Below are 13,886 nucleotides of genomic sequence, written 5' to 3' on the forward strand. Positions count from 1 at the left end.
GATAGATGTAGATGTGGAAAATAATGTGGATTCCTTTTGTCCATTAAATGCATTAAATTGAAATAATGATGATGAAGATGCACCTACTTCATTTTCACCTTTGAAAACAAAATTGTTTGAAGGAAAAAAAGAGGAAGGAATACTCACAGTTTTTTGTTTCAATTGCTTACCTAGTCTTGAGTTCATAAATAAATATTTGTCTTCCTTATTACTCGTACACCAGGAATTGTTTTGCATACATTTTTCATCATGAAAACCATCCATACCAATAGGAAAAGGGGAATCATCATTAACAGAATCTGAAATGGTAGATATACTTAGCACCGGAGAGAATAAGTATGAAGGCAATGGAGTATACTCTATGCCAGTTTTCACTTGCGGACGGCCATTCCTAAGTGGAGATTCCGCTCTTTCTGCATGGTTAGTAGATCGGTGCACCGAATCTAAAGGGTGAAATTCAAACTTACCTTCTATGTGCTGCTACACTCTATGCATCAAAATGAGATCGTACTCAGTTGCAGTGATTTGTGAGGTCATGGAACTCCATGGTAGTCCAATGTCTGTCCGGCCATGTTGGGAGTTTGTGAAGCAAGCTATGAGGCTCACTTTGACCCGTTTCTCGATGAATTTAGCTCGCAAATGAGAAATGATACAGTAGTGTTCGAAGTTATCTGCCCTTCTGTTATTCCTCACTTCTTGTGTATAGCTTTCAGATCAATTCCTAGGTTTCTCTTAGAGAACTCGGCTTTCATACCATGTGAAAAAATACCCTAACACAGAAACACAAATAACACCGTACGACAAAGTACAGATTGATAAAAGAACACAATTAGGGTTAAGATAACTTAGAGACAATGAACATAGAGAATGAATGAAGTGATATAACTATTGAATATACAATGCTCATGCAACAAACACACTACCCCCAGTGGCGACCCAAAAACAGGAGTGGAATCCTACCAATTGGAACCAACAACCCCCAAACTCAATAGGAGCTCTATATCAAAACCAGAATAGATGACCCTCTAAATCAACTCAACCAGCTTATGCAGTAATTACAGAAGCTTCCCAAAACCCTACTGCAAGTACTCCAGGAGGTGAAAATTTGAAGGACTACCTGTCCAATTCAATTGCAAGCATCAAGAAGGAGTTGATGGATGTGACTACCGAATAGCTACAAACGCTGAAGGTGAATACCACAAACATATCCACTCCTGCAGGAGGTAGAGGAGATGTACTGCAATCTAATACATGGTGTGGAAAGTGTCATTAAGTGGGACATTTAGCCACTGAATATACCCAAAAACCAACCATCCCTGGAGCCTTCTGCTCGTATTGTTTAAGGAAGAACCATACAGAGGAGGGTAGCTTGGACTGCGATGTCCTCTGCGTCCGAGGTGTAGGCAACAAGTTGAAATACCTGAAATCTGCAAAACCGAGATTAAGACTGAATGGAGGGCAACATACCTATTTACAAAAAGTTTGGGCCCTTGCAAGTGGGTTTGTGCTTATGGTGTTGGGAATAAAGGCCCTCGTGCCTTTTAATGTACTCGGGTGTGAACACACCCTTAGCACTTGTACTTACACATATATCTCTATCTAAAAAACCTAAAGAGGTACACTCGTTATTGTACCCATAAATCGTGCACACTCTCTACTCTGCTCTCTCTCACTCTCTTTTTCTCTCCATGTGTAAGGAACACCAACTATCTCAATCCTCGTGCCTTTTGGTCACTACAAATTGGTATCAGAGCTGCGGTTGAGGCGTTCGTACTTCTCGGAGTTCGAGCAAGAGTTGTCACAGGCGAGCAGGTCGTGAGGTCATTTTCTGACTTGATAAGTAGGCGTGAGGCAGTCAGTCGTCAGGCAGTTGACGTGTTGCCAGTCGGACAGGCGATTGGCGGGAGTTGTAGGCGTGAATCAGGCGGCACTTGTTTTTGCAACAGGACTGGAGGCGAGTTGACGGATGGTGCCTGCAAAGCAACTGATAGGCGATGAGCAAGCTGCACGACGGGACAGGGTGCCGAGCTGCACACACGCTGATGAGCTCAGCAACTGACGAGCTGCACACGCGACAAGCCTCCACACGCGACAGGACTGACGGGCGTCCTACACACGTGACCTGACTACAAATCCTTGGCGTAACGTGTGTCTGGCTAAGGTCAACGGACCATTTTTTTGTTTACTTCTTTTTTTTACCCCTTTTTTGCTGGGTGTTCACACCTACAAGCATATATAAAAATCTGTGTCTTAAAATTGGGGGTTTTCCCAAATTTATTCCCGACACACATTGTAGTGTTCTTTGGACCAAAAATTGCAAATAGCGAATGCGCAGGCCTCATAAATTTTTTGGGGATTCTCAAATGCAAGTGAGATTTTTTCTTGGATGAGCCAATTTCACTGACATTTGTGCATTCTTGGCCCAAAAATTTGGGGCTTTTCCCGGATTTGGGGATTGTGATGCAAGACAAGACATTTTCTTAAAAATTGCAAGAATTTGTGACATTTTGCCTCCGGCATTTGGGGTTTTTCATGTACATGCACAGATTGGGCTGAAATTTACCCAATTTCTCGACATTGATGCAAATTGGACCTAGTGCAATTTGGGGCTTTTGCAGTTTGGGCCAAAATTTGTGCACCATTTGGTCATTTTATGTACATGTAGGTTCAATTCCATGTAATTTGGACATCCAACACTTGGAAAATTTGGGGGTTTTGCCGAAATTGCTCTATTTTAGCAAAATTGGCATGTTCTATGCATGACAGAGAAAATGCAGATGTGTGGTTGATGCTTGAGCACAAAATTTTGGAGCTTTTGACCGTGCGTGCCAAATTTTATGCCCGTGGGTACATGTACAACAGAAATTGTAGCTAAAATTTGGGATTCCTCATGTAATGTGATGTATATGCCCTTGGAACAGCTGTAATCAGTTGTGGAATGCTGTAGCACATGGTTTGTAAAATTTATTTACAGATCTGAAATCTCTGCTTCTACGTGGTCATTTATTGCTTGTTTGTACCTTGGTCACTTGGGTGACAGTTTGGGTCTGCATTTGCTGATTTTTTGGTCACATTTGGGCTGAAAATCATGGCTGGCAGTAGTGATAGTAGTAATCTCATGGAGATAAAGAAGCTTGAAGGAGCACATAACTTTGCAGTTTGGCAAAATCAGTGCTACAATATCCTGTTGCAAAAGAAGCAGGCAAAGCCAATTAAAACCAAAGGGGTAAAGCCCGCGGACATGGAACTGGAAGATTGGGATGAGTTAAATGAGCTTGCACGCTCAACCATCGAGCTATCGATTTCTGATGCCTTGTTGTTTAACATTGAAGGTTTGGATTTTGCATATGCTATATGGACTAGAGTGGAAGAACTGTATGTACAAAAGAGTGCTGCAAGCAAAGTGTATTGGCTGAAAAAGCTTATGGATTTGTGTATGAAAGAGGGTATAGCAATGTCTACTCACTTGAGTGAGTTTAACTCTATTTTCAGCCAACTGGTTGCCTTGAAGAGTTGGGATACATTCAGGATTGCTATGAGCAATTCGAATGCGATCCTTTTGTATACTGATGTAGAGAGTGCTCTACTTATGGAAGAAATGAATCGGCAGAACAATGCATCCAGTAAGTCTTCTAGTACTTTGCATACTAGGGGCAGATTACAGCAGAAAGGCAAATCTGATAGCAAGGGATGCAGTAAATCACGTGGCAAAGATGTTGAATGCCACCATTGTGGTAAGAAGGGTCACTTTAAACGTGATTGCTACAAATGGAAGAAAGAGAAATGAAAGGGTAAGAAGACAGATAATAGCAAAGAAGAGAAGAAAGAGGGTCAACCCAAGAAGAGCAGTGTCAAAATTGAAGAGGTGAATGTAGTCACTCATGACAGTGAGGACAGTGGGAATGACATACTTTTGGTCTCTTCACACTTCGGTGCACATACTTTACTTGCAGATACAGATGAGGATATACATACCTGGATTCTCGATTCAGGTGCTTCCTTTCATGTCACTCCTCATCGAGAGTGTTTCTCTGCCTACACAGGGGGTCGACATGGTGTTGTCCATCTTGGGGACAACTATGCATGTGACATTGCAGGTGTTGGCAGTGTGTAGTTGCAAATTTAGCATGGCTGTCTCTTCACACTTCAGCATGTACGGCATTTATGTCAATTCAAGAAGAGCTTGATTAGCACAGGGCAACTTGATGATGATGGTTTCATACCACCTTTGGTGATGGAAAGTGGAAGATCTGTAAGGGATCTAGAGTGATTGCTAGAGGTTGTAAAAGTGATACTTTGTATCCTCTCCATGTATCTAGTGTGAATGATCATGTTGTTGCCGTGACCGATCAACCAAGCGTTTCTTTGTGGCATGGCTGGTTGGGACACATGAGTCAAACATGAATGAAAGTGCTTTCTCATTTGGGTTACTTGCCTTGTCTTCGTTATGCTGATTTTGAGCATTGTGATCATTGTATTTATGGTTAACATGCACAGACGTCCACAAAAAATCTCTTTCTTTGAAATCTTCTCCTCTAGAGTTAGTACATTCAGATGTATGTTAGATGCCAGGATTATCTTTAGGGGGAAATAAATATTTTGTCACCTTTGTCGATGATGCTACACGAAAGGTATGGGTTTATCCTATTCGTAGCAAGGATGAAGTATTCGACAAGTTCAAAAAATTCTTGGCATTGGTTGAAAATCAAATTGATAAGACACTCAAGTGTCTTCGCTCTGATAATGGTGGGGAATATGTGTCCAAGGCCTTTCAGGCATTTTGTGACAGCAAAGGGATAAAGAGGGAGCTCACTGTTCCTCATAATCTACCCCAAAATGGAGTTGCAGAGCGTATGAATCGGGCCATACAAGATAAGGTCGGTACGATGCTATCTCATGCTACATTACCCCATGGTTGTTGGGCAGAGGCTGTTATGACAGTTGTAACTTAATTAATCGGTCACAAAATAGGTCTTTGGGGAGGGGAGTTGCCCAAGAAGCGTGGTCGGGCAAGCCACCCTCATATGCTCACCTGAAAGTGTTTGATTGCGAGTCTTTTGTGCACATTCGTAAAGAAAAACACAGCAAACTTGAGCCAAAGTCCTGTAAATGCATTTTTCTAGGATATGGTGATGAGGGTGAAATGGGTTATAGATTGTGGGATCTTGAGAAAAGGAAAGTAGTACGCAGCAATGATGTTATCTTCCGGGAAGATTGCATGCATAAACAGGCCGAAAGGACTGAGGAGGTCCGTAGGGTTGTATTCTGGGAAGAAATACCTTTGGGACAGCACAATGTGCCCGCTGTACAACAGCAAATACCTGCTGTAAATGAACCTGTAGATGGAGAAAATAATGCTGGAAATGATCAGCCAGCTATTGCCCATGTTAATGAGCCACTTCATGTGCAGGAATAGCTAGGACAACAAGCTGTTAATGCTGATTTGCAGGCTGAAATGCGAGGACAACAAGTTGAAAATGCTCAATAGCCAGCAAACAATGATCATTGGGTTAGAAGATCGTCTAGGGCTACTAGACAACCTGATAGATTCATTCTTGGTACAAATAATGTGGCTGATTATGTCATGTTGATTGACTGTGGTGAACCATCTTGCTTGAAGGAAGCAATGGACAGACATGACAGCAAGAAATGGTATAAAGCCATATTGTCAGAGATGGAATTTCTTGAGAAAAATGGCACTTGGGACTTGGTGCAGCTGCCTAAAGGGCAGAAAACACTTCCATGCAAATGGGTTTACAAGATGAATGCCACTTCTGGTTTCTCACTAAAGTACAAAGCAAGATTGGAGGGGTACAAGCAGGAGCATGGAATTGACTTTGATGAGATTTTCTCTCCTGTAGTCAAGATGACTACATTGAGAACCATTTTAGGCTTGGTTGCAGCTGAAGATATGGAGCTCATACAGATGGATGTAAAGATTGCATTCTTACATGGTGATCTACATGAAGACGTATATATACAGCAGCTTGAAGGGTTTGTGGAAAAAGGGAAAGAGAAGATGGTATGCAAACTCAAAAGGAGTTTGTATGGGCTGAAACAAGCACTAAGAGAATGGTATCATAAATTTGATACATTTATGCAATCTCAAGGTTTTCATAGAAGTCAAGTGGATCACTACTTGTACACTAAGAAGGCAGCAGATGATAGCCTGATTATCTTGGTTCGGTATGTTGATGATATGTTGATTGCTGGCAGGGATACTCATGCCTTGGATTCACTAAAGCTAAGTCTTCATGGCAGCTTTGACATGAAGGATCTTGGTGATGCAAATCATATTCTTGGTATGCGAATACTCAGAGATAGGTCAAAAGGATTGCTCTATTTATCTCAGCAGGAGTATATCTCCAAGGTTTTGCAGCGTTTCAATATGGAGGGGGGGAAAACAATTGGGGTTCCATTATCTCCATATGTGAAACTCAGTGCAGAGGATATCCCTACATCTGATGATGAGAAGGCTAAAATGGCCAAGATACCATATGCTTTAGCTGTTGGCAGTTTGATGTATGCTATGGTTGCTACACGTCTTGACATTTCCTTTTTAGTGGGAGTGGTTAGCATATACATGGCAAACCTTGGCAAAAAGTATTGGGATGCAGTGAAAGATATTATGAGATATCTTAAAGGCACAAAGGAGTTGTGCATTTGCTTTGGAAAGTAGAAGGCATTTGTTGTTGGCTTTATGGATGCAGACTATGCTAGTCATGCGGATTGTAAAAAGTCCACTTTTGGGTATGTGTTTACTTTCACAGGAGGAGTAGCCTTTTGGAGCTCCAGGCTACAAAAGTGTGCTGCTCTGTCTACTATAGAGGCAGAGTATGTGGCTGCCATTGAGGCATGCAGGGAGGCTTTATGGCTTTCACGTCTGGTGGGAGATCTTGGCATCACAGAGTTACCTATTCTTCATTGTGATAGTCAGAGTGCTATCATGCTAGCACGGAATCCTCTCTTTCATGCAAATACGAAGCACAGATAGGTGAAGTACCACTTCATTAGAGATGTACTTGATAGCAAGAGCATTGAGCTTGTCAAAGTGCATACAAATGAAAAATTTGCAGACCTTCTCATGAAGGGTCTTCCAACAGAGCGGTTTGCTCGTTGCCGACAGATGATGGGAGTCGGATAGATATATGTATTTCAGCTTTGTACATACCTAGACTTAGCTGATTCTTTTCTCCTCTTAAGGCACATTGCGTTTAGGTGGAAGGCTTGAGCTACGGAAGAGGCGTTTTGGCCGATGGCATTAAGAGAATTCAGCGTCATAACAATGATTTACGGTGCACTTATACATATATATCTATCTAAAAAATCTAAAGAGGTATACTCGTTATTGTACCCACAAATTGTGTACACTCTACTCTGCTCTCTCTCACTCTCTCTATCTCTCCGTGCGTAAGGAACACCGACTGTCTCGATCTTCGTGCCTCTCGGTCACTACATATGGGATACAAACACTCTCTAGGAATGCATTTCTTTTTAAATAAACATGGTTTCTTCCTTAATTAAGCATGTTTTGGGGCTGTTTAAGTGAAGCTAATGCATTTGAATCAAGTGTCCAAGTGTGCATGTCATCCTCAGAATCTGCAATGAATGCATGTGCACTCAAAGAAGAAGCAAGAAGTACATCATTGTTATTGTCATTCTCATGAGTGACTACATTTACCTCTTATGTTTTCACACTACTCTTCTTTGCAGGTTGACTGTCCTTTTTCTTAGCCTTGTTGTCTTCAGTGTTTTTGTTTTTGCCTTTCTCTTTCTTCAATTGAAAACAATTCCATTTGTTGCGCCCTTTCTTGCCACAATGATGGCACTCCACATTTTTGCCAAGAGACTTGTTGCGTGCTCTATTTTCAGAATTGCCCTTTTGCTAAAATGTGTCTCTAGTGTGCAATGCATTAGAAGACTTGTTTGCCGAATTATTTTTCTTGTTGAGTTCTTCCATCAGCAAATAACTCTCCACATCAGAATATAACAGCTGAGCATTTGAGTTACTCAAAGTTGTCCTGAAAGTATCCCAACTTTCTGGCAAAGTGCATAGCAAGAAAGTAGCCTTGAATTCATAATCAATATGAAAATTCAAAGCAATCAGCTAACTGAAAATTGAGTTGAACTCGTTCAAATATACAGACATGGTTGTACCTTCCTTCATGCGAAAGTCCATTAACTTTTTCAGCCAATAGACCTTGTTGGCTACACTTTTCTGAGCATACAATTCTTCGAGTCTTTACCACATTGCATATGCTGAATTCAGCTTCTCAATGTTAGAGAGCAAGTTATCTGACATTGAGAGCTCAATGGTAGAGCGTGCAAGCTTATCCAAATCATCCCACTCTTCTTGTTCCATATTTTTTTGGTTTTATTCCCTTCCTTTTGATGGGCTTTACCTAGTTCTTCTACACCAAGATATTGAAGCACTGTTTTTGCCATATGAATGTTCGGAAAAGGGGAGAATAAAAATTCCAAGAATAGATTAAAAAATGATGAAAAAAAAAGTTAGTCGAATCTGGGGCTTGATGCGTTGACCTATCTTGTTGCCTCTGTCGCCTGCCCAGGTGTGCCATCAGCTCGCGACCTTGTCAGTGTAATATCCCGTCGTGAGAACCCCCCTTAAAAATCGAATTATTATTATTATTATCCTCCCCCCTGTTGCTAGCGGGGAGGGAGGAAAAAGACAATGGCAAAGGTGACGATGACGGGGAAAGAATGGAATGATGCCAAGGGGGGGAAGGACGAGGTGGATGGCGATGTGGACGATAGCGAAGGAGATGGTGACGATAATGCCGAAGAAGGGGAGGCCACATGCCTCACTTGGCCAGTCTGCAAGTCCCTGCCACCATGCAGAAAATGGCAAGCCAAATTGGCCGCCACGTGGAGGGGAGGGCCTCCACCCCCCCGCCCAACCCATCACTGAAGGGGCATATGAGGCCTTAGGGAGAAGGCTTAACGGCTTGAATGTTGGAAGAGGGAGAGAGAGAGGGAGAAGAAGAGAGAGGTAAGAATAAGAAGAAGAAGAAGAAGAGGCAGAGAGAGAGGGAGAAGAAGAAGAAGAGGGAGAGAGAGGGGAAGTGATAGAGAGAACCAATCCCCCCCCCCCCCCCCCCCCAAAAAAAAAAAAGATTCTCCTACCTTTCCCCCCCTCCTAAGAGGATGGACACACGTATCTTTTTTTCTCGTTGCCCGCAAGCCTACACTCTTTTTGCAAGATTGCTCTCCACCCCGCAGCTTAATTCTCTCCCCCAAATTTGCCCCGCTAATGGAGTACAAGGTGCGGACGCCTTGTGTAATTCGCATCTAAAGGAGACGAAGGTCGAGAATGGCCCCCAAGTGAAAATTGTCGTGTGTCGATGGAAATCCCATAATCCACAACGAAGCCTCGGGCGAGGGCAACACTGGCAATCCATATGTGATACTGGTCGTAAGTAATGTATTTTCAAATTAATAGATGCTTACTTTGATTTCCCGCATGAGGAGCATTAGTCCTGTATTATGCCGTGCGAGAATAAAACATTGAAAATGATAAACTGCATCGTAAGTATTCAAAGGATTGAATTTCCCAAATGCATGTATCAAGAGAAGTTAATTCTATTTAGATGCTATGCGATGAATTCATAAACAACATTTAAGGCTTCAAGCATGTCCTCGCAATAGTAGGTGCGGTTTCCCCGCTTTGAAGGTATATGTTGCAAGTTGCATGCCTGAAGGATTGCATGGCAAGCAGCTTAGTCTAGAAAAGAATCGTTATCGAAGCTCTAGACCTTTGTCCAAGCTCTCGTTAAATAGCTTATGTTTGATAGATTGCGAGTCTTGATGTTGTGCGCAATTAACACAAACGGCGGTCATAAGGGCTAAAAGTGAAATGCCTTGAGATCCGTCCGATAGTTACGATGTTATCAATCCTATTCAGGGATTGGAATAGATACAAACAACTCTAGGCCTCAAAGGCAAATTAAGAGCTCAAGGGTTAGGAAACCCTAAGTCAAAGGAAAGACGGATGCTTTTGTACTCGTTAGGAAGAAGGCTCGGTTGTCAATCAAAGTAAGGGATTATTAGAACTCATGTCTTGAGCAATGTTGAAGCTTCAACATATGTCCTAGCCGAATGGAGGAAGTGTTAAGTAAATTTTTCATGGAATCGCTTAGATCCCAAGGGAAAAAAGCAAATACACGATAGAAAGGTTATCGCGACTATTCTTGCAATGTCTGGAAAAGGATACCATTGTTTTTGTTGATTGATCGAATAACATTCTAAATGCTTCAGTTTTGCATTAAACTGATTGTGGGGATGTGATCTGGATGATTATTCCAAGTGCTTGTGTTTGATGGTAAATGCATGGCAAGGGTCAGTGATGACAAATTGCCATGGAAAATAAAGGAATGTCTACTTGGAAAATGATATTAGGCTGATTGCCTTGATTTTTAAATGGATTAATTAAGGAAGGATATTTTGCATGGGTGGATCATCTCCAAGATCGCACCGCGGATTACCCCGAGAGGGCACTGCTCGATTCACGGGCCGAAGGTCGAGTGGTGAAAAGGCCAACCACGGAAAGTTGTGTCTCACTCCTAGGTCGCTTGGGGTCAGTGGAGCTCTAGACACCCCTTGCAGAGTTCGGAACGGGGTTGTAGACTATTGTGAGTCCAACGTTTGTGGCGTTGGAAGATCCTATTCTAGATAATGGATGATTGCAGAGTTCACTACTTGCTCAACCTGCAACTGTCTAGCTCACACCTATTCATTGTGCCTTGAGAAGCGTGCACTCTCGAACTAGCTTTGATACTAGTTTGATGGCTAACTTGCTAGGATCGAGATAAAGTACAGGACAAACTGAGTGCAGAGTTCAGAGTAGGAAGAGTGAGCAAAAGGAGTGAGAGCATGACACACAAAGTATTTGGTACAATGACAAGACATACCACTTCAGGTTTAGATAATATATAAAGTGCAAGAGTGTAGGGGTGCGTTCACACCCGAACACTGTAAAAGGCATGGTGAGCCTTTATTCCCAACATTATGTGATGAAAGTTAACGTGTATAAGTTGGAATCACGTGCATTTTTTTGGCCGCATTAATGATAGTTTCACAAGGGTCATGTGCTTTCCCTTGTGAGAGAAATTGGAGCAAATTTCACTTCTTGAAACAAAGAGAAGGAATAAGTTGCTTCTAAAATGTATAGAGAAGCTTGTATACATTCATACAAACCTCCGTCTCATCAACAAAATTAAGGAAAAAGGCTATGAAAAGATGGAGGCTACATTGGATGTACTCAATAAGAAGAAGAATGATGATAGATTGCTTGCATTGCAGTAGATATGAGAGGAGAAAGAGGACATTGTAGCCTCATTGTCACAGAGGGGGGCAAGCACTAATGATGTTCCTAGCATGAGTTCTCTTGGTTTTCATTAGAGGGAGGATGATGATAATGAGGATGAGGAGGAGGACTGCACTCTTGTGAATGATGAAAATGATAAGTAGATCAGTTGACAGTGACTAGTTGTTGCTAGCTCGTCAATGATGTCTAGTATCCATAGACTATAGCCTATAGCCTTGTTACAGACTAGTCACAACTCGCATAGTTCACTTTTGGTTGTTTCTTTTGAGTTTTCAGGCTAGTATTTAGTCAGCATGCCTCTAGTGTCTATGTTTGTCTTGTAGGTTGTTGACTTGATGTCAGTTCCTCCTATATTGGCTCAGAGTCTTGGACTTCAATATTCTAATACGAGTTGTGCATTGTTGTTCTCTGGACTGTGGGCTCTCTCCCAGCCACACTAAAATCCCGGATCTGTGTATCCTGTTGCCTTCCCTCTGCTTTGCTGGCTCGAAGAATTAACAGCTGAGAGATTAGGGTGGAGATTTGGATTTTTCACTTTGGCAATCATTATAGAGGACTGAAAATAGCTAAGTTGATATCAAGACATGTTTTATATTTTGAGATGTATAAGACCTTGACCTTTAATAGATGTCTTAGTCTAAGACTTGCCTATTTTTTTGTGCTGTATATTAGCAGTCTGTTTGATAAGCCTGAACTGTGTATTTATTTAAAATCACACTTTCTTGATAGCCAGGTTTGCTCGAGTTGGCTCTGTTGTATTGTCTCTTCATGATGCAAGTGACGTTTTTTTGGAAATTGGCAAGATGACTAAATATGGAGGCTCTAACTTGATACCTAGTTTAGCCTTCATTCTTTTTGCTGTCTCGTGGGTGCTGTTACGACTAATCTACTTTCCATTTTGGGTTATATGGAGCACAAGGTATGTAGTTGAAACAAATACTCTTATGTGCTAGGTTACTTAACATTTGCAAGGCAGTAACTGTTATCAGCTGGCAATTTTTAAGTGCTCACTATGTTTAATGTTCTGCAGTTATGAAGTCCTTCAGACATTGGACAGAAAGAAACATGAAAAAGAAGGGCCTATTTATTACTATGTCTTCAACTCTCTCCTCATCAGTCTCCTTGTTCTTCACATTTATTGGTGGGTACTTATTTTCAGAATGCTTGTCAAACAGATACAAGCAAGGGGTAAGCTTGGAGAAGATGTGCGATCAGGTATGCATAACTAGTAAGAAGTGTATGCAGAAAATTTATGCAAGTCATATACTGAAATAAAATTTATGATCTCTGCAGATTCAGAAGGGGAGGATAAAGATGATTGAAAGGGAGTTGATATGGATGCTATTATTGGAAAAGTAGCTAACCTTCGATCAGATCTTTTGGAGGAGACTATGTACGATAAAGACAGTATCTTGTCCTCCCAAAAAGGAGATGGAGTGGTGGTGGTCAGATTCTAAAGAAAAGCAGCCGCTTCACTGATAGATTCCTCTTTATTATCGATCACTTTTGCTTGAAAATAGGCAGTCTATAGAGGAATTCAGCAACCTGCTTGAATCTCTCGAGCTACATTAGGTCTTTTGTTCATCTTAGTCTACATGGAAGACACATAATGCGGGTTTCTTCATTGATCTTTTTGTACTTTTTAAAAACCATTTGTGGTCATTGTAAGGATCTTATTGGGGGAGTTCGCTGGTAAAAAGTTATCGACTTGCCTTCTGAAAGGCTAATTTGAGATTAAAATTCTGGGACTTGGATGGTGTGGGTCTTTCGTATTTAAGGAAAATATGCTATTGCGATCTTTCAACGATGAGCTATGGATTGTGATTCTCGGAATTGGAGTGGGATTTCTTAATGCGCGCATATAGGATAGCTTGCAAAGCTGTATGAACAACGGACCTGGATCACATTGGGACCCTCCTCGGTGACCCTACCAAGAAGGATCTACTGAGAGTTTCAAATGGGAGCTTGGATTTACACGAACAGACCACATGAAGAGTTTTGCAATGGTCTCAAGGAACCACCAAAAGAAGAAAGGCGCATCTATTATTTGAAGCTATTTGTGTGTACATGTGTACAGCTAAATCTGACCATCATGCATGGAGGCAAGGTAGATATATATAAACATGTGTGTGCACATGCATGCATGATGACATGAAGTGAGGCTCCATATGAGTCCAAGAGACAAATGTTGAGAGAGAGAGAGAGAGAGAGAGAGAGAGAGAGAGAGAGTCAGTTTGGCATTATCTCAATGGAAAAATGATGACATGAAGTAAGTCTCCATGTCATTGCAAAAGACAAATGTGTGGAGAGAGAGAGAGAGAGAGAGAGAGAGAGAGAGAGAGAGAGAGAGATATAAGATCTATTAGCATCTATAAAAGGCCAGAATGGCCTATGAGACCATAACCAATACAATTGGTATCATCATCTCTCATCAGAGAAAAATAGAGAAATTTATGTGTAGGTCTACATGGTAGATTGGAATGAGAAATATGGAAATTTGAAAAAGCTAAAAAAACCAAGTTTAAAAGATAAAAAAGAGTGT

At 41.5% G+C, this 13,886-nt stretch overlaps 1 protein-coding gene across 1 annotated transcript in view; it reads left to right on the top strand.

Annotated features, from left to right (window-relative positions):
- Positions 1-13,090, top strand: part of LAG13 (LAG1 longevity assurance-like protein) — a 54,128-nt gene extending 41,038 nt beyond the window's left edge. Inside the window, exons 4-6 of the mRNA XM_087696984.1 lie at positions 12,078-12,263; positions 12,375-12,559; positions 12,638-13,090. Of these exons, the coding sequence (XP_087553110.1) occupies positions 12,078-12,263; positions 12,375-12,559; positions 12,638-12,666 (400 nt within the window). The 3' untranslated portion in view covers positions 12,667-13,090. The remainder of the gene's footprint in view (positions 1-12,077; positions 12,264-12,374; positions 12,560-12,637) is intronic.
- The last annotated feature ends 796 nt before the right edge of the window (positions 13,091-13,886 follow it).

This window comes from Lygodium microphyllum, chromosome 2 (genome assembly GCF_053477565.2).
Source record: "Lygodium microphyllum isolate KBCC chromosome 2, Lygodium_microphyllum_v1.1.10, whole genome shotgun sequence".
Classification (NCBI taxonomy): domain Eukaryota; kingdom Viridiplantae; phylum Streptophyta; class Polypodiopsida; order Schizaeales; family Lygodiaceae; genus Lygodium; species Lygodium microphyllum.